At 43.9% G+C, this 21,287-nt stretch overlaps 1 protein-coding gene across 1 annotated transcript in view; it reads left to right on the plus strand.

Moving 5' to 3' along the window:
- trpv4 (transient receptor potential cation channel, subfamily V, member 4) overlaps window positions 1–21,287 on the plus strand; it is a 93,030-nt gene that overhangs the window by 7,058 nt on the left and 64,685 nt on the right. Inside the window, exon 2 of the mRNA XM_070888342.1 lies at window positions 12,539–12,930. Within this exon, the coding sequence (XP_070744443.1) occupies window positions 12,554–12,930 (377 nt within the window). The 5' untranslated portion in view covers window positions 12,539–12,553. The remainder of the gene's footprint in view (window positions 1–12,538; window positions 12,931–21,287) is intronic.

A 21,287-nucleotide genomic window follows, 5' to 3' on the forward strand; every position in this document is an offset into this window, starting at 1 on the left:
ATAATTTTTGCACTACCTCCTCATTCTCCATTCCCCTCATTCCATACTCGGCCTCTTTTTCTATCTCTTTTGATGTCTTCCATTCATTTATTCTATCTCTCTCCTTCTCACTCTCTTGTGCTGTCTCGAATTCTTTCTCTGCTCCCTCATACGCTTGCGGGTTTTTGCTCTTTCTTGCTCTACCTCTCCCTTCTGTGCACACTGGGAATGGAGAGCCTCACTGCCTCCGTAATGCAGTCTTGTTGCTGATTTTCGCGTCCCGTTTTGATCCTTTAGTGCACTGTGTCAGGTTTAACTGCGGCTGATCACTGCAGGGGCTATGGTATAAAGAAGGATGGTGCCTGGTGATGGTGGAGGTGGGGGAAATTGATCACAAACACAGTCAGAAGTATCTCTATGATGTTTTTCTTTTCAGTATTCTTGGATGCATTTGAATGTGAAAATCTATTCTCAGAATTGATATACTAATATATACTAACTGCGGTGTAGCGAGAATTGAACTGAGACAAAGTACAAGGTCAGAGGGGATAATCAGCTTGTTCCATGAGAGTTTCTGTACAGACGAGTGTTTTCTGAAGGCGCTGATTTTGTGCTGCGTTATGGTTCCATGTACGGCTGATGTCCTCCTGAGTGGCCATTGTTTATGTGGGAGTCTAGACCACTAAATATTGGCAGGCTGTTCCATGATGGAAGTGCCATCACAACCAAGCCCACTCCTGTGATTATTGGAGGTAGATCTAGCAGCCATTCTGTACTAATAATGTTCTACAAAGCACAATGAGATGAATATCCAGTATTGGTATTGGTTGAGAGAGGAATGTTGGCCATGAGTACTCCTTGCTCCTCTTTAACATTCACCTTGGTTGAAACTATCATCCAAAAGACAGCATTTCATCATTAGAGGGTTAACCGAAGTTATATATGGAGTGGGGCTTGAACCCATAACCTTCTGACCCAAATTGAGTCAAGCTGCCACTTTGAGAATGTATGATACTGACACATTGAATGCTTGAAAAATGGAAGTGTTCCATTTTCCAACAATAACACCTCTAATCTCAATCACTGTAAACATTTAAAAAAATATATTGTTGGCTATGTGAACTGCTCACAGCCTGTAACAATGACCTTGGAGAGAATAGCAGTGGTTTAGAGTAACTCTTTTTTTTCATTTGCAGAGAAGTACCTCTCCTTTGCCCAGTGCTTAACTTTAGCTTTCAGCCGTGGCTCAGTGGGTAGCACTCTCACGTCTGAGTCAGAAGGTTGTGGGTTCAAGTCCCACTCTAGAAACTTGAGCACAAAAGTCTAGGCTGATGCTCCAGTGCAGTACTGAGGGTATTAAATCAAGGTCCTGTCTGCTCTTTCAGGTGAATGCAAGAGGTCCCAGGGCACTATTTGAAGAAGAGCAGTTATCCCTGGTGTCCTGGCCAATATTTATACCTCAATTAACATCACTAAAACATTATCTGGTCATTATCACATTGGTATTTGTGGGAACTTGCTGTGTGCAAATTGGCTGCCAAGTTTCCTACATTACAACAGTGACTACACTCACTTCATTGGCTGGGATGTCCTGAGGTTGTGAAAGGTGCTATATAAATGCCAGGTCTTTCTTTATGAGGAGAGGCTCACTGTAGGAATAATGCAGCAGATATAAGGAAGCTCTTGTAGGGGGATTTGTCATCATATCGACTCCGATTGGAAGCCTTGTGAGTAAACTTGTGAAGATGGCCTTGCTTCAGCCGCATGTGCATTAATGAGTTTGATCTGAGTAACACAGGTTAGGGAGAAATAAAATCGATGGGTGCATCATCTGGATCATTCCCAACAGCAGCTTTAGCAGGGCTCCACACAACAGTACTTAGGTGGTGCTGAATTTTAAATATCAACAGCATGGTGGCCAAGACTGAAAACGTTCACCTCGAGTGACTACCGACAGACAGCTGAGTGCTCCTTTGCCGAACCACGAATCTCTCTCAATCTGCAACAAGGAACAAATCCCCAGTCAGATTCATCATATTAGGTTTGAAAGGTTCTAAGCAATTCTGATATACAGTAGAAGTATATTACACGGAAAGTATCCACTCCCAGTCTTCTTCTTAGGTAGTCCCCCGGAGTCGAGGATGATTTGTTTTCACACTAAAATGAGTTCTAAGGTGACTGATGAGACCAATGTGGGATCTACAGTCTCTGTCGAAACATCTGAGTTCCTGGGAAATGATAGCAGTGCGACGTTCAGGTCTGTCGTTGTTGGGGTTGTCCATGAGGGTCCTGACATTCCAGGTGCCGAACTTCATTCTAAAGGGTAGAAGATGCCTATGTGTGAATTCTTTTAACGTGAGGTGGCTGTAACACACCAGCTACCACACAAACTTGACAGAGCAAGGTCTTGGCCCAATGGCAAGGGGACCCAAGACGATTGGAGACCAAGCTCTGCTGCATGGGCCTAGCACACACATACACACACACACACACACACACACTTACATATTCCCACTAACCCCCTCCCTCCCTCCCTCAGGTCCTCTTACTCCCAGTACAGCCACAGTTATACCTTTAACCCTGTAGTGCATCTGCTTCATGGGTTCTTTGCTTAAGAATTCACAGCTACATATTTGCTGTAAAGAACCAGCTGGTTTATCAGCAAAGGTTTAACAATCAAACTGAACCCTACCAGTTCATCCACCAGGCTCACAACTGCATGCCTCATCGTGGAGAAGCTGAACTCAATTAACTGGGGTTTTATTTAGTCTTGTGAACATCACGTGATTGGCTAAGCCACTCACAGTGCAGCAGCTCCACAAACCTGTGAGCATGCTGAGATTTACACGTGAGATTTACAAGAATGATACCAGAGTATACAAATCAGGAAAGGATGAACAGGCTGGATCTCTTTTCCTTAAAAAAAGAAGGCTGAGGAGTGACCTAATAGAATGATGAAAGGTTTTGATAGAGTGGATACACAAAGAATGTGTACACTTGTGGGGGAGAGCATAAATAGAGGCCATCGATATAAGATAGTCACCAAGAAATCCAATAGGGAATTCAGAAGAAAATTGTTTACCCAAAGAGTGGTGAGAATGTGGAACTCGCTGCCACAGGGAGTGGTTGAAGCGAATAGTATCGATGCATTTAAGGGGAGGCTGGACAATTTTATGAGGGAGAAGGGAATAGAGGGTTATGCTGATAGATTTAGATGAGGAAAGGTGGGAGGAGGCTCGAGTGGAGCATAAATGCTGGCATGGGCTGGTTGGGCCGAATGGCCTGTTTCTGTGTTGTATATGCTCTGTAATCCTATGTAATGGGAAGTGCAAGTTTTTGGATATTGAGTAAGGACAGGACCCAAATGGTGGAATAGCCTGATAACACTCACCTGTCTAGCTGTGAAGAACGACAAGTTATCAGAGGGCAGCCTGCACCCAAGGAACCATCCCCGTGCAAGGAGTCAACACCTGGTGGAAAGGAGAGGAGAACATTGGTTTAAAGAAAACATAGTAAACTGACTTGCAAGGCACTTTTCTTGGGGACAGTGGCCCTTTAAGAAATAACATGATTAAGTAATTAGTGAGGGAAAAGAATGTTAATTCACTGCTTTGAAAACAAGAAATCCAGAGTGGAAATTAACAGTATATAGTCAGGAAATATAGAAGTACAGACTGTAACTGGTTGAGACTATCAATTTTTTTGTAAAGGACAACAAAAATGAAGTAGTAAGCGGATGTTCGGGAACTTTTAATTGAAGAAAGCTAATTTTATAGAAGGACTCCTGTCTGACTGTTCTCAATTATAACTTACTGCGCAAGATACTGATAATCACTATCATTTAATTCTGCTTCAAAAGAAAGAGTAATAAAAAAAAAGTATTAAAATAAAAAATTAAAAGAAAATCTCTTTAGTTAGTAAGTGGGCTCCCCATTGAGGAATTGAGTCATGCAGTCCGGGAAGTTCCCAGTCCGTGGATAGTTAGCTCTATTGGAAATGAGCCTTCCTACATGCTCTTCCTACTTCCTGAATGCTCACTGTGCTGAAACCATAACTAGTTGCATCATCTCCTACTCCAACTAATTATTTGGCAGGAACTGAACACTCTGGAGTGCCTTGCGTCTCTCAGCGTCTCTCAGCTTCTCATCATCCTAAAATCCACAGGCTTTTAAAACACAGTTTTGGTCTCGCTTGACTCTAATTCTGCCCTCCTGAGCATCCCTGATTATAATCGCTCAACCATCGGTGGCCGTGCCTTCTGTTGCCTAGGCTCCAAGCTCCGGAATTCCCTGCTTAAACCTCTCTACCTCTCTTTCCTCCTTCAAGATGCTCCTTAAAACCTAACTCTTTGTACAAGCTTTTGGTCACCTGCGCTAATTTCTACTTATGCGGCTCGATGTCAAATTTTTATCGCATAATACTCCTGTGAAGCGCCTTGGGATGTTTTATTAAGTTAAAGGTGCCATATAAATACAAGTTGTTGTTGCTTCTTGATGTATCTCATCTTCTCTGAACCTTGGTGGTGTCCTGCACTTGGACCTTTTCCCAGCACTTGAAATAGAACAGATGGTAGGATTGGTGTAAAGGTGTCTTTGGTAGGGAAGGGTATCAGGGAATATGGAGAAAAAGCGGGTGAATGGGGTTGCGGTTCAGATCAGCCATGAGCTAATTGAATGGCAGAATAGCCTCGAGGGGTTGAATGGCCTCCTCCTGTTCTTATGTTCTTATGGAATTTACTTTGCTGTTTTTCTATGTTAAAGACCTAGTCAGATACTTTTATCTCTCTTGAGTCTTGCACCAATTCCATGGCCTATGGTGTGTATGGGAGGAGGGGAGATAGAATATGTATCAAAGAGGTGTTTGCAGTAAACTATTTGGTAGCTATGACAACCTGGGATTTGTGGGTCAGGACGCTGGATGTCTCTAGGTGGAAAAATTAATAAAACCAGTACTCTGCATGTGATGGCGCATCATGGCAACCCAAGGCTTGTGTTTATTTGAGTTGGATGTCCATTCCAGAGTCTTCACAATTCCCCGGTTGTTAGCTTGGGTTGCTGTCTTTTGCCAAGTTCAAATCCAGACGGTGGTAGATGATTTGAGTTTAAATGTTTCTTTGCTAATGATGAAAATGGAGTGTAAACCTCAATACCTAATGCCTCTGCATCGTGACACAGCAGTGAATGAAAACAATTGGACAGTTTATTTTGACTTTTTATGTTTAGGTTCACCTTTTTCTCCCCCACTCAAAATAAAAGGCCTCCAGTTTCAAAAGTGTATGGGTGGCAACTTTACTGGGGCAGTGTGCTGCTGTAAAGCAACATTTCCTCATCAGTCTTGACTTCAGTTGTGATTGCAACCCTCGCAACAGACAGGAGACAGAATCATAGAAACATAGAAATTAGGTGCAGAAGATTTGTCAAGCATGATTTTCCTTTCATAAATCCATGCTGACTTGGACCGATCCTGTCACTGCTTTCCAAATGTGCTGCTATTTCATCTCCTAGAGGAATAAAAAACAATCTCTTCCATGCCTTAATCTTCCGATATTCCTATTCCAGGATTAAGAACATAAGTACATAAGAAATAGGAGCAGGAGTAGGCCATTCGGCCCTTCGAGCCATTCAATATGATCATGGCTGAACTTCAACCTCAACTCCACTTTCCCGCACTATCCCCATATCCCTTGAGTGCCTTAGTGTCCAAAAATCTATCGATCTCTGTCTTGAATATACTCAATAACTGAGCCTCCACAGCCCTCTGGGCAGAGAATTGCAAAGATTCACAACCCTTTGAGTGAAGAAATGTCTCGTCATCTCAGTCCTAAATGGCCCACTCCTTATTCTAGACTATGATCCCTGGTTCTAGACTCTCCAACCAGGGGTAGCATCCTCCCAGCATCTACTCTGTCCAGCCCTTAAGAATGTTATGTTTCAATAGCCTCGAAATTTGTGGGGGCGATAACACTGTTACAGGCTGAGAGTACTGACCACACTTGACCAGCTCTGCTGGGCGGGCCACATTGTCCGCATGCTGGACACAAGACTCCCAAAGCAAGAGCTCTACTCGGAACTCCTACATGGTAAGTGATCCTCATTTGGGCAGAGGAAATGTTTCAAGGACACCCTCAAAGTCTTCTTGATAAGTGCAACAACCCCACCGACACCTGGGAGTCCCTGGCCAAAGACCGACCTAAGTGGAGGAAGAGCATCCGGGAGGGCACTGAGCACCTCGAGTCTCATCACCGAGAGCCTGCAGAAAACAAGCGTAGGCAGCGGAAGGAGCGTGCGGCAAATCAGACTCCCCACCCACCCTTTCCTCCAACGACTGTCTGCCCCACCTGCGACGGAGACTGTAATTCCAGTATTGGACTGATCAGTCATCTGAGAACTCACTTTTAGAGTGGAAGCAAGTCTTTCTCGATTTCGAGGGATTGCCTATGATGATGATGATGATGATGATGGTGTTTGTGGCTTCTCGACTACTTTGAGAGACCGTGTTGGACTTCAAATCTTTTTTTTTTCTCTACTCTATAATTATCATGTATGGTAAAGCTTTTCCTTGTGGTCCTTCTGCAAGGGAAGGGTTGAATAATTTCTCCAGAATATTCCAGAACTCCTGAAACTATATTTTACTGGGATGAAATGCATCCCAGGCTGTTGAGCGAAGTAAAAGAGGAACTAGCAGAGGCCTTGACTATAATTTTCCAGTCCTCTTTGGATATGGGCATGGTGCCGGAGGATTGGAGGACTGCTAATGTAGTACCCTTGTTTAAAAAGGGAAAAAGGGATATGCTGAGTAATTACAGGCCTGTCAGCCTAACGTCAGTGGTGGGAAAATTATTGGAAAAAATCCTGAAAGACAGGATAAATCCACATTTTTAAAGGCAAAGATTAATTAGGGACAGTCAGCACGGATTTGTTAAGGGAAGATTGTGTTTGACTAACCTGATTGAATTTTTTGAGGAGGTAACCAAGAGGGTCGATGAGGGTAGTGCGTACGATGTAGTATATATGGATATGGACTTTAGCAAGGCTTTTGATAAGGTCCCCCATGGTAGACTGGTCATGAAGGCTAAAGCCCATGGGATACAGGACAAAGTGGCAAGTTGGATCCAAAATTGGCTTGGAGGTAGGAAGCAAAGGGTAATGATTGATGGATGTTTTTGTGACTGGAAGGATGTTTCCGCAGGGCTCAGTACTGGGTCCTTTGCTTTTTGTGGTATATATCAACGATTTAGATTTGAATATAGAGAGTATAATTAAGAAGTTGGCAGATGACACTAAAATTGTCTGTGTGGTTGATAATGAAGAGGAAAGTCATGGGCTGCAGGAGGATATCAATCTACTGGTTAGGTGGGCAGAGCAGTGGCAAATGGAATTTAATTCAGAGAAGTGTGAAGTGATGCACTTTGGGAGAGCTAATAAGGAAAGGATATACACATTAAGTGGTAGGCCACTTAATAGTGTAGATGAACAAAGGAACCTTGGAGTTCTTGTCCACAGATTCCTGAAAGTAGCAGGCCAGGTGGATAAGGTAGTTAAGAAGGCATACGGAATGCTTGCCTTTATTGGCCAAGGCATAGAATATAAGAGCAGGGAGGTTATGCTTAAATTGTATAATACTTTGGTTAGGCTACAGCTGGAGTACTGCGTGCAGTTCTGGTCGCTGTATTATAGGAAGGACATGATTGCACTAGCGAGGGTGCAGAGGAGATTTACTAGGATGCTGCCTGGAATGGAGGATCTTAGTTATGAGGACAGATTGGATAGGCTGGGTTTGTTCTCATTGGAACAGAGGACGTTGAGAGGAGACCTCACTGATGTGTACAAAATATTGAGGGGCCTGGACATAGTGGATAGTAAGGGTCTATTTCCATTGGTGGAGGGGGCTATTACGAGGGGGCATAGTTTTAAGGTGGTTTGTGGAAGGTTTAGAGGGGAATTGAGGGGGGGCTTCTTTACGCAGAGGGTTGTGGGGGTCTGGAACTCGCTGCCTGGAAGAGTAATGGATGCAGAAACCGTCACCACATTTAAGAGATGGTTGGATGGGCACTTGAAGTGCAGTAACCTGCAGGCTTACGGACCCAGAGCTGGTAATTGGGATTAGACTGGATGACCTTTTGATGGACGGCGCAGATATCATGGTAAGTACTGCAGGGAATAGAATGCGGCCAGGGTGATCTCCTGGACTAGTTTTGATTGCCTGGATAGGTCGGAGAGGAATTTTCCCAGATTTTTTCTCCCTAAATTGGCCTGGGTTTTTATCTGGTTTTTGTATCTCCCAGGAGATCACATGGCTCCGGTTGGGGTGGAGTGTAGAATGTTTCAGTATAAGGGATGTCACAGTTGTGTGAGGCAGACTTGTTGGGCCGGGTGCTCTTTGACTTTCCGTCATTTTCCATAGGTTTATATGTAACCTTCAGGGCTGCTGACCGAGGGCCGTGCGGCTCTTTGTCGGCCGGCGCGGACTTGATGGGCCGAAATGGCGTCCTTCTGCGCTGTAAATTTCTATGTTTCTATGTTTCTATAAACATATCCTAGGTAGATATGGCACTTACAGCTATTATGATAGTCTATGAGCATTTAAAGAAATGTCTTTTCTTCATTCTAACACTAACAACAATTTGCATTTATATAGCACCATTAACGTACAAAAAGGTCTCAAAGTGCTTCACTATCAGGGGTGCTGTCTTTCGGATGAGATGTTAAACCAATGCCCCGTCTGCTCGCACTCAGGTAGACATAAAAGATCCCATGGCACTATTTTGAAGAAAAGCAGGGGAGTTATCCTGGCCAATATTTATGCCTCAATCAACATAACAAAAAAACAGATTATCTATTCATTATCACATGTTTGTGGGAGCTTGCTTGTGTGAAAATTGGCTGCCACGTTTCCTACATTACAATAGTGACTACACTCCAAAAGTACTTAATTGGCTGTAAAGAGCTTTGAGACGTCCGCTGGTCGTGAAAGGCGCTATAGAAATACAAATCTTTCTTTCTTCACAGAGTTGAAATCAAAAAAGGAGACTTAAGGAGGGGTGACCCTTGGTCACAGAGTTGTGCCCTAAAGGAGGAGAGGGAGAGGTGGAGGGGTTTGAGAGGGGGATACCAGTGCTTCGGGCCTCTGCAGCTGAGGGTATGGCCAATGATGGTGGAGTGAAGGGGTGCACAAATTAACAGAGTCAGACAAACAGCGTTCAGGAGGGGTTGCAGTGCTGGAGGAGTTTATGAAGATAGGGAGGGGGCGAGGCCATGAAGAGACTTAAACATAAAGACGATAATTTTAAATTTGAGGCATTGGTGAACCTGCAACCAGTGTAAGTCAGTGAGGCCAAGGGTGATGGACAAGTGGGCTTAGTCAGGGATAGGACAGGGGCAGCAGAGTTTTAGATAAGCTGAAGTTTACAAAGGATGCAGGATGGGAAGCCAGCCAGGTGAACATTGGAATGGTCCAGTCCGGACGTGACATCATGAGGGTTATGGTGCACGATGTGCTGAATTAGGGCTGAAGGTGGGCATTGTTACAAAGGTGGAAGTAGGTGGTCTATGTGCTGGAGAGGATCTGGGAATGGAATTCAGCTTGGGTTGAACAGGACTCCGAGATGGAGGACAGTCCGGTTCAGGCTGAGAGAATGGCTGGGGAGGGGAATGAAATTGGTGGAGTAGGTGTCCAGTTTTGCACATCTGTTAATTAGTGGGATTAACTATGTCCATTGTCGTCACGAGTGCCCCCACCCCACCCAACAACCCTAATAAAAACAGCTGGTACAAACATTAGTTTGAGTAGAAAATCCCTTAATAATCAATACCTGATAATTTATCAATTAGTTTGATCCACCTAGAAATAGACTAGAGCAGTTGGTTAGGAGGCTAGAGGTTGTAAGCTGTGAACTGTTGAAGATTCCCTGAATATAAAATTACTTTATAGCAACTTGCACTATGTAGCATCTTTAACTTGAAAAACATCCCAATGCACTTCATCGTGGGGAAATGAACCCCAGCAGTATAAGAAAAAGAGTTGGGGAGATGTGGTCAAAGAGATAGGTTTAACAGAGGCATTTGAAGCGTGGGAAGAAATGGGACAAGGCAGATGGATTTGGAAAGAGAATTCCATTGTGCAGGGCAAGATGTCTGGAGGCTCTGCCACTAATGGTGAAGCAGAAGGGAAAGGGTGAATGACACTTGGCCAGAGTAAGAAGAGCTGAGAGTATGAGTTAGGCTGGGGGAAGTTGCAAAGGTATGGCCAATCTAGAAAACTAGCAAAACCTGAACTGATCCTAAAAAAGCTGACAACTCCAAAACTCTCCTGAAGTTGGGTCTATGCCAACTAGTCACAGTGCAGTGACTGTGCAGTGGGGCACAGACTTGTAATGTATGCACTGTGAGTATGCTCAAAGGTTTGCAGAGCTGTTGAATTGTGAGTGGCTTAGCCAGTCACGTGATGTTCACAAGACTCAATAAAACCCCAGCCAGTCGGGTTTAGGGGATCCACGATGAGGCAGATGGTTGTGAGCCTGGTGGATGAACTGCAGTGTGATTCTTAAATCTTTGCTAATAAAGCAACTAGTTCTTAATAGCAAATGTGATGCTATGAATTCTTAAGCAAAGAACCCATGAAGCAAATACATTACAAAACTTGCTATGACTTAATTTACGGGTATACACAATGCTCCCATCAATCGAAGGGGTCTGCTCCCCAGTACCGCAATGAAGTGGGCATTTTCCTTGTTTGAGACAGTCAGTACTAAAAGGCTTTCTTACATTTCATTTCCTGAAATTAGGATCTGATTGAAAATAGACACTAGCTGGACAGTATTGATCGCCTTTGTGCAAACGAAAGCAAAAGGGTTTGCTGTTAGATTCCATGACCAAAAAATTCCCGCATGTAAAACCAACTGCTGATCCAAAAAACTCTGGGAATCATCACCTCGTGAACACTGAAACATAGGGGCACAGTATATTAATGCAGGATTTGGCAAGCCTCCAACATGGGACAAACAGTTAGTGAAGCCTGACAGCATGGTACAGTAGAGTTAACTTTGGATAAAATACTGTCCCAAACTCTACGAGTAATGTAACGACAAAACTTTTTTTTCGAAAATAATGTAGAGCCCTTTTTGTGTTGCAATGCATTTTATATCTATTCCCTTTAATATTATACCCAAGATTAAAGATTATTAATTCACTTCCGGAATATGCTGTATTTGAACAAGGTGACTTTACTAAAGGAAGCATTATTGCACTGTTGAAAGTGCCTCATTATGTTAGAGTGTGATTTCATAAAGTTGCTAGAAGCATTAAAAATGTTATGTACGGTCAGGGTCTGCTCATAAACGCCTTGCTGTGATGGCAGTAGAAAAGAGAGATGTTTCTTAGTTCCTTTAAGGTAATGGACTTGTCACCATAACGACAGTAGCAAGGCTGTCACCAGAGCAGCAGCAGGTCTGTCATCAGGCAATGCCTTTCTCTGGAGCAGAAACTAATCTGTCACCTAGACATTATAACAGTGACTATGACTAGCTTCAAAAGTACTTCAATGGCTGTAAAGTGCTTTGGGACGTCTTGAGGTCATGAATGGAGCTCTATAAATGCAAGTCTTTCTTTAGGGCAGGAAAAGCCAGCCTTTCCTGCTAAGCCAAAAATGCCTTCATATTCCCAGTGCAATCTTCCCACATTTCTCAGTTGAACTAAATTGCTATTAATTATCCACTAGGCCTCCAGCCCCTTGCCCAAGTGGTTATTCTTCATGTGAGGGTGTCTGGATGGTGATTGTTGCTATTTGATTCTAAGGGCATTCCCACTGACCCAGTGATGTGTTCCCTGACCTACGGGAAGGGGAGTGTGAGTTCACTAAAGGAAGTGCTGTCGCAGTCTTTATAAGTGACCTGTTATGTTAAAGTGTGATTTCCTGTTGACCTGGCTGAGATTAGCTTAGTCAGCACCAGATTGACAAGTGAAGCTGGGAACTCTTGATCTGTATGGCTGGCTGAAGCGTTTTATCCCAGTTGTTGTTCAATCAGAATGCTCATTTTACAAAGTATTACAAAGTATTTGCAGCACCGAGACAGGTCATTCGGCCAACAGGTCCATGTCTGTGTTTATGCTCAATACGAGCCTCCTCCCACCCCTCTTCATCCAACCCTATTAGCATATCCTTCTATTCCTTTCTCCCTCATGTGATTGTCTAGCTTTCCCTTGAATGCATCTATACTATTCACCTCAACTACTCCATGTGATAGCGAATTCCACATTCTCACCACTCTCTGGGAGAAGCTTCTCCTGAATTCCCAATTGGATTTATTAGTGACTATCTTATATTTATGGTCCCGAGTTCTGGTCTCCCCACAAGTGGAAATATCTTCTCTATGTCTACCCTATCAATTTCATAATCTTGAAGCCCTCTATCAGGTCACCCCTCAGACTTCTCTTTTCTAGAGAAAAGAGCCCCAGTCTGTTCAATCTATCCTGATAGATACATTTTGATTCAATTTGGTTTAACTTTTGTTTTTGTTTGAGGAGAAAGCAAAGTTTTACGTCCCCTGTTTTCTACCATTCAGGATTACTTTGTGACGATGGCCGAGACTGAAGCGAAGGATTCTGGGAAACTGAACAGCAGCAGCATGGAGAACCTGACCGAGGATGGCTTCCCCCTGTCCTCGCTGGCGAACCTATTTGAGAATGATGAGAGTGGTACTGCGGCTGAAGTGGCTCGGCCAGCGGCCCGAGACAATGGGGAGAGCAATAAACAGAATCTGAGATCCAAATTCCAAGGGGCATTCAAAAACCGAATGCCTAATCCGATAGATCTCTTGGAGTCCTCTATCTACGACTCGTCCATGCCCAGTATGGCCCCCGCCCCGAAGAAGGCTCCCATGGACTCACTTTTTGACTATGGGTCCTACCGGCAGGGCAGCGACGACAAGCGGAAGAAAAAGAAACCGGCCAAAGAGTGAGTATGACGGAACTCTCGAATAAAATGGCGTGACTTCGCGCAACCGCTTGAACGAGGGTCGGCAGCGCGTTACGCACAGGGTGGTCTAAGGGTGGGAGCGGGATATATACAGCCAACTGGAAACGTGTCTTTTGGAGTTGGGCGTCAGGTGCTCATGCCACAACCTGTGAGTGGGACATGATTACATAAATATGTGAGCTCTCCGAATGCAAAAATGCGAGTCCCCCATTCACAAAGGAATCCAAGCCTCTTGTACAAACATCAAATCTATAACACACAAGCTTCAAAGCTCAATGCACAAATAATCCAAGCTGCCCAGACACAAAATTGCAAGCTTACATAGAATGTACAACACAGAAACAGGCCATTCAGCCTATCTGGTTCATGCTGGCATTAATGCTCCACACCAGCCTCCTTCCACCCTTCTTCATCTCACCCCACCAACATATCCTTCTATTCCTTTCTCCCTCATGTGTTTATCGCGCTTCCTCTTCATGCAAAGAAAAATCTGAGTTCCTCAGTCACAACATTTCAGGAGCTCCTATGAACAAAAGATTCAAGTGCTTGACAACCTTCAGCCTCAGCTCTTCAAAGCACCAGGGCTCGGCGGACTGGTAAAGGTCAATTCCTCATCAATCAGGGAGCAGCCTTTCCAGTTCACTGGGCCTGAGGATTTTAAAGAGCTGAGTCTAAGCATAAACCAAAATCGCCTTTGTGCATTAGCATGCAAAGTTTAAAGGTGTCAGGCAAGGCTCAGTGGTAGCACACTTGCACCTGAGTCAGAGCTTGCCAGTTCAAGTTCCACTCTGGAGACTTGAGCACATAGCACTGAAGGAGTGCTGCACTGTCAGAGGTATCATCTTTCAGATGAGATATTAAACCAAGGCCCCCTCAGGAGGACATAAAAGATCCCATTGCACTATTTGAAGAAGAGCAGGGGAATGTTCTGGCCAATATTTATCCCTCAACATCATTCTAACAGAATATTTTGTCATTTACCTCATTAGCTGTTGTATCTCCCTACATTTCAACAGTGACCACACCTCAAAAGTACTTCATTGGCTATGAAGAGCTTTGGGATTTCTTTGGGAGATATAAAGCACTATGCAAATACAATTTGTTCACTTGAAGTGTCAGAGGCTTCGTGACCTGGTTAAAAGGAACTTGTGGGTTGAATTTGGCCTGCGCCCAGGTTTTGGATACCCCTGACATAACAAGCTATCGGAGAGCTAGCCGTGTGTTATATGGAAGGTATTAGAGTTAGGGGTATACTATATACAGAGTAACAGAGAGTTAGGAGTGTGCCACATTCAGGAGCCTGGTTTTTCTGATTACTGTTATTGTAACACTGGCTGAAAATGTTTTGCTAAGATAATTGGTAGTGTGTTACATTCCAGATATTACTCTTGGGATTCTGTCACATACAGAATAACAGAGCCCTGGGAATGTGTTATGTCTTCTTCTAAAGCAGTCCCCCGGAGTCCACACTAAAATGAGTTCTAAGGTGACTGATGAGATAAATGCGGGCGGGGTCCCGAATTTCATTTTAAAGGGTGGAAGATGCCTGTGCGTGAATTCTTTTAACGTGGGGTGGCCGTTGCACACCAGCCACCACACGGGATTGACAGAACAAGGTCTTGGTCCAACGGCAAGGGGATCCAAGACGATTGGAGACCAGGCTCTGCTGCATGGGCCTAACACACTCACACACACACACATAGTCCTACTGACCCCTTCCCTCCCTCCTTCCCTCAGGTCCTCTCTCCCTGGTTTTCAAAGATCACAGTGTAGGTGATCGCATTAATCTTGGAGCAGCTTGCCTATTTGTCCATAGAATACTGACAACTTCTGTAGAGAGGCAGAAGTTGTAGAGGGGTTTTCTTTTCTGCAATCCTAAGATGGCGGCCATGAAAACCACTGCTCCCGGTCCCCGGGATTTTTTTCACTGTTTCCTCTCCCGCCGGTCGCAGAATATCATCGATTCTCGCCGCCCGCAATCTCCCAGCCCCTGATGCCACTTTTTTTACCAGCTTACCCGCTGCTCGCTGCCCGATGCCGTGTGTTGTGTGCAGTGTAAAAGAGAGCTGTGAGTCATTGAGTGGAATGGGCTGATATGTTCAGGAGTTTCGAAGAATGAGAGGTGATCTCATTGAAATATATAAGATTCTGAGGGGGATTGACAGGATAAATGCTGAGAGATTGATTCCCCAGGCTGGAGAGTTTGCAACTAGGGGACATAGTCTCAGGATAAGGAGTGGGCCTTTTAATACTGAGATGAGGAGGAATTTCTTCACGCAGAGAGTTGTGAACCTTTGGAATACTTTGCCCCAAAGGGCTGTGGCTGCTCAGTTGTTGAGCATATTCAAGGCTGAGAGCGATAGATGTTTGGACTCTAGAGGAATCAAGGGATATGGGGATCGAGCAGGAAAGTGTTGAGGTCGAAGATCAGCCATGATCTTATTGAATGGCGGAGCAGGCTCAAGGGGCCGTATGGCCTACTCCTGCTCCTAATTCTTATGTTCTTATGAGACTGCAGTACATTGAGACAGAAGCCTATTACAGTGCGGAAGATGACACTGCTGCTCTCCCAAAGGCCAAATGAGTAAAGGCACCACAGTGTAACACTAATCCAAACTGATCACCATAGGCCGTCCCTCGAAACGAGGATGGCTTGCTTCCACGCCAAAAAAGGATGAGTTCACAGGTGTTTCAAATGAAGGACCTAATATTCCAGGTCCTAAACTACATAGTGTAGGGTGGAAGATGCCTATGAGTGGGATCTAGGAAGGCAGCAATTTGTACAATCCTCCTCTGCAGATCTGGGCTCGTGAGGAGCAAGGTCAGCTAGGGTTCTCGCTCCTGATCACTGTCCACAACATCCAGTGACACCTGTGCTTTGGTGCTATGCTGTGCCTCAATGCTGACCAGACGACCAACACTTGCTGTCAATGCTCATAAATAAAGACTGGTTATTAGGTCTCGGTCTGGCGGGCTCCTGGCTCATAACCCAGCAAGTCCAGGAGTAGGCCTGTTAGGACCTTCACAAAAGAAGGGGAAAAGGGTAATTAATTGTGGTTGTGAAGTGTTCTGCCTTATCTTTCTACCTTGAGGTGTGTTACAACATGGAATGATGCTGCTAAATGTGCTGCTATTTATAATAGATTCGAAAAGAACTGAAAAGGGAGAGAAATATTGGGGCGAGAAGGGAGAAGGAGGTAGACCATCCCGAGAGGGAATGAAGAGGGGGGAGAGATACCTTTTAATATGGGATAGAGAGAGATTTGAGGGAAAGGAGCAAAAGAACATGTTGAGTGGGTTGGGCGAGGAGGAGGTGAATACTGTTCAAGTTGGCTCTGCTGCAAGTGGGATTGATGGATGCCATAAAAACAGAGACTGCTGGAAATCTCAGCGGGTCAGGCAGCATCTGTGGAGAGAGAAACAGAGTTAACGTTTCGGGTCGACGACTCTTCGTCAGAACTGCCGAATGTTCGAAAAGAAAACATTCTTAAGCACGGTAAGGGGGAGGGGAAGAAAGAACAAAAGGGAAGGTCTGTGATAAGGTGGAAGGCAGGAGAGATTAGAGAGACAAAAGGGATGATGGGCCGAATGGAATGGTAATGATAGAGGTTAGAAAAAGGTTCATCTGGATAGGGTGTGAATGGCGTAGTAATGACCAGCTGCCATTATAGACGTTAACTCTGTTTTTCTCTCTACAGATGCTGCCTGACCCGCTGAGATTTCCAGCATTCTCTGTTTTTATTTCAGATTCCAGCATCTGCAGTATTTTGCTTTTGTATTAGATGGTTGTCATAGTGGTTTATATACATAAGAACATAAGATATAGGAGCAGGAGTAGGCAATACGGCCCCTCGAGCCTATATCTGTAGGGCAAAAAATGTATATGTGGGCATTGGGGAGGGAGATGGAACGGGTGGCTAGGGTTAGTTTGACACTCCTCTGAGTCGGATAGAGGGTTCAAACCCTTTAAGCACATAATCCAGACTGACAGCTCAGTGCAGTGCTGGGGGAATACTCCCATGTCCGAGGTGCTGTCTTTTGGATGAGACAATAAACTGAGACCCCATCTGCCTGTTTAAGTGGGTGTAAAAGATCCCATGGCACTATTCGAAGAGCAGGGAATTCTCCCAGTGTCCTGGATAACATTTACCTGTCATTTCACAGCACCAAATCAAATTAATTGGTTATGGTTTGTTCAGAAGCTAAGAGGAAAAGCTGTATCTAATATGTTTTTTTCTGAGGATAGCTAAATTCTTGAGTAGCTAAATAAATTAAAAAGTGGCAAAGAATTGAAAGAAAATGTAACTCCAAACAAATGCACTGACTGCTGATAAATATTAAAGATTTACTCATTGGGTTGACAGGCTACACATTGTGTATCACATGGCACGATGCTCCTGTCGGTATAAACCAGACTGTTACATATAACACTGTGTTACAGAGGTACAATATTCCTTTATATATTATATATAGAACAATGGATAGTTAAAGTGATTGAAATCAGAAGGGTTCTGTAATGTATTTGCTTCATAGGTTCTTTGCTTAAGAATTCATAGCAACACATTGTTATTAAGAACTAGTTGGATTATTAAAAAAGGTTTAACAATCACACTACACATTACCAGTTCATCCACCAGGCTCACAACTGCATACCTCATCGTGGATGACCTAAACCCAACTGACTGGGGTTTTATTGAGTCTTGTGAACATCTCCTGACTGGCTCAGCCACTCACAATGCAACAGCTCCATAACTATTTTTGTAATACATAAAATCAAATGCCCTCTTATTAAAAGAACACTAGAACTGACAAATTAACAAATTAAACTTTGGAACATTAAACCAATCAAATTAGAATTTGGTTGCCGGGGGTGATGATGCACTCCAGTCCCTCCGGCGCCCACCTCTCACGGAAGTCCTCGAACATAGCCGCAGAGGAGAGGCAGGCAGTCGGGCTGAACGACCCCCTCGACCGCCCGCTGCCTGGACCTGTTAATGGCCACCTTGGCCAGGCCTGTGAGGAGGCCCTCCGACCTGCCCACTTCCCTCTGCACCAGGTGCCCAAAGATCAGGAGTATGGGACTGAAGTGCAGCTGGAAATCGAGGAGCAGCCCCTTCAAATAAAGGAATAGGGGCTGCAACCTCACACATTTTACATAAACATGGAACACGGACTCTTCCAAGCCGCAGAAAATGGAGGCGACCTGGGAGTCCGTGAACCGACTTAAAAACTTATTGCACGGGTCTGCCCCGTACAACACTCAAAAGCTCTACAAACCTGTGAGCATCCTCACAGGTGCATATATTATAGGTTTAGATGACATTATAAACCACAAGCGCGAAGCTTGCTATTTTCTAATTCTTGTTAATGCTGAGATTTTATTACAGCTAACAGATCACTTTGTTGATTTTGTGCATGTGTTTCTCATGGTTAACATCTTTACATATACCATCTCCTCGGTTGTTCGACGGTAGGAAAGAGAAGTCTATGAGCCAGCAGCAGGGCGGGACGGAGGGTCAGAGCACGGGTCCAGGGGCCCGTCAGATGAGGGGACCCTGCGGAACAAGGGGTAGGAGGTCCTGAGGATGAGATGGTGCTGGAGGCGGGGGGGAGTGGTTGGGAAAGATCGGAGGAGATGTAAGGGGAAAGAGATAGGAGTTCAGAGTTTACGTATTTTTCTGTTTGAAGATTGAAGTGGGGAAATGCCGCAGTAGCTGAAAGCTGTTTGGTTGTTTTTCACAGTAGACATGTTGAACCAATGAGAAAGCATAAACATGAGCCTAAACTGAACCATACAGTCATGCAGACGCAAAAATATTTATTACATAGATATAAATAGATATATTGGAGTCAATTTTCATCTTTAGAGCTCCTGCTCCATTGACTTATGTGCTGAGGATTCAGGCGCTATAAACAAAGGGGCGGAACTTGCTGGAACTTGGCGTCTATCTTTAGTCAGACTTGCCCCATCGACCCTTCAACTCAAACATTTTTGCCCACAAAGTTGCTGGAAGTGTGAGCTGATAACGGCGCAGCAAGGGAAACAGGTACCCGAGTGAACAGGGCAACCAACTGGCTATCTCCTTAACCACTGAGATTTAAGGATTAGGAAATAAACACAGGAAGGACTGAGAAGGAGGGTGAATTAAAGGGGGGGAAATTCAATGTCAAATCAGATACAGAAAGAGAAAGAGAGAGATGGATAGAAAGATTGAATTAAGAGAGAGAAAAAAGAGATAGAAAGGAAAATTAAAAGAAAATGTTGTTGACAGTTTTAAAATCTCCCCCAAAATGTCAAAACCTGAAGGAATGAGACTCCACACTTGTAATAGTTCATTTTTGGTGCCAAGAGGTTGTTTGGCAGTCATTAACACTTACCATGTCATTAAAAGGTTACTTACGCTTATAATGACAAGACTTAATTTTCTGCGGTGAGTTTAATGGGACATTAATGGGCATGTACAGCAAGTTCCTAAAAAAAAAACAGGGGAGATTAAGGGCAAGATGCCGTTTTTGTGAAGCTAACGGCGGAGTGGTGTAACTCGGACAGCAACGTTTGGAGATTGGCTTTTAATTGCCTCGCCTGAAGGAGCTGTTCCATTTACCCATAAATAATGGCGAATGTCATTAGCCTTGCTGTTATTTTGACAGCAAATTCTGGCCCACTGTTCTACCACATCCTGTCCTGAATACACTAAGATCATTATCCTGGTCTTCAAATTCCCCATACGTCCTCGCTCCATCCTATCTCTGCAACCTCCTCCACTCTCACATCCTTTCCACCACCAGGGCCGGATTATGGGCCTGAGGCAAACTGACCCAAATGGGCCTACAGTTATATTTGTTCATGTTCATTACATTACGTGTAAATAGAATAACAAATTACTATGGTGGACTTATACTATAATATATTAATATAATATATTATATATTAACATATATTTTATATATTAAATATGTTATATAATAACACAGTTGTTAAATAATAACACAGATAAATAGTAAAGATCTTGTCTCTGCAAAAATAGGTATGTACACGTTAGGTCTTGTTTTTCCTCTCTTATTGTCCATTCTATTCAGCCTATTAGGGAGGTCTTATATTTTATTTCCCACATTTATTTGCTGGGCCTATGTTCTTTGGTGGGCCTGGGGCTGCAGTCCCATCCGCCCCGTGGTTAACCGGCCCTGTCCATGACCTTCAGCCCTCTGACTCTGGGCTGTTGTGCATTTCCCCTCTCTTGGCCGCACCGTTCCCGATGGGCTCGCTTCTTTGGAACTTCCTTCTTAAACTCTTTGCATCTCCACTTCTTTCTCCGCCTTTTTAAAAGCTTCTTAAAACCCATCTTCTGAACCAAATCCTCAGTCACTCCTTCTAATTTCTCACTCTATGGCTCTGGCCGCTGTCTATTTATATTTTGAGCTGCCTTGGGGTGTTCTTTTACATCAAAGGAACTACATAAATGCAAGTTGTGGTTGTTGTGTGCGTGCGTGTGCATCTGTGAGAGAAAGATAGCGTTTTCCAGGCCAAGACTTTAACAACCTGAGAGCTTCATATTCCTTCCTTGCTTGTTACGCGGGGAACGATCCCTTTCCCGCAGAAATGAACGCTGAGTTAATTAGAGGAATTCAGCTCAATGGCTGGTGTTGGTCGGAACAACCCATTAATGTCATTTTGGGTTTTTTTTGAATACCATGTTTAGATTTTAAAAATAGAGAAAAGAAATGTTGTCTTGCAGATGAATGCGACCTATGTGAAGTGATGTTTGAGTAAGTTGCTCACACATACATGTGGTTTGGGAGTGAATATTTTTCCTTCGATAATTTCAACAGAGCAAGGCATTTTCTTACAGCACTGTGTGCCGTTTTTTTTTTCTGGAACTTGCGGTTATAAAGTCGCAGTCTGTGCACCTGAACAGTGGTCCTTCAGAGTCTTTGTGCTTTAAGACTGAGTACTTTGAATGGTGAATAGAGTTCTGTTACGTCTGCTGTTTTTGCCAGGGCAGGACATAATCCCTTGGGTTTATGAGGAATCCCTGAATGATCTCATTCCGAAAAAAAAATGTACCTTCTTTAAAGCAGTGAATGTTCTCCATCTGTAAAACTTGCTGTTGGATGTAATCTCCACATTCTTTCATCTAATAGTACTCATTTAGAGGAACAATCTTCGTGAAAGTGTTTTGACAAAGAGGCTGAAATTGGGCTGTGTGCAATTAATAATGAAAATGTTAACTCCTACGAAAGAGGGATTCTTTTATCCGCTATTTTAATAAAATCATAAACCCATCTACTTTAACATTAAAATTCCACAGTGTGAGTTCAGCCTCAATTATTAACCC

The sequence above is a fragment of the Pristiophorus japonicus genome, chromosome 8 (assembly GCF_044704955.1).
Source record: "Pristiophorus japonicus isolate sPriJap1 chromosome 8, sPriJap1.hap1, whole genome shotgun sequence".
In the NCBI taxonomy this organism is placed as follows: domain Eukaryota; kingdom Metazoa; phylum Chordata; class Chondrichthyes; family Pristiophoridae; genus Pristiophorus; species Pristiophorus japonicus.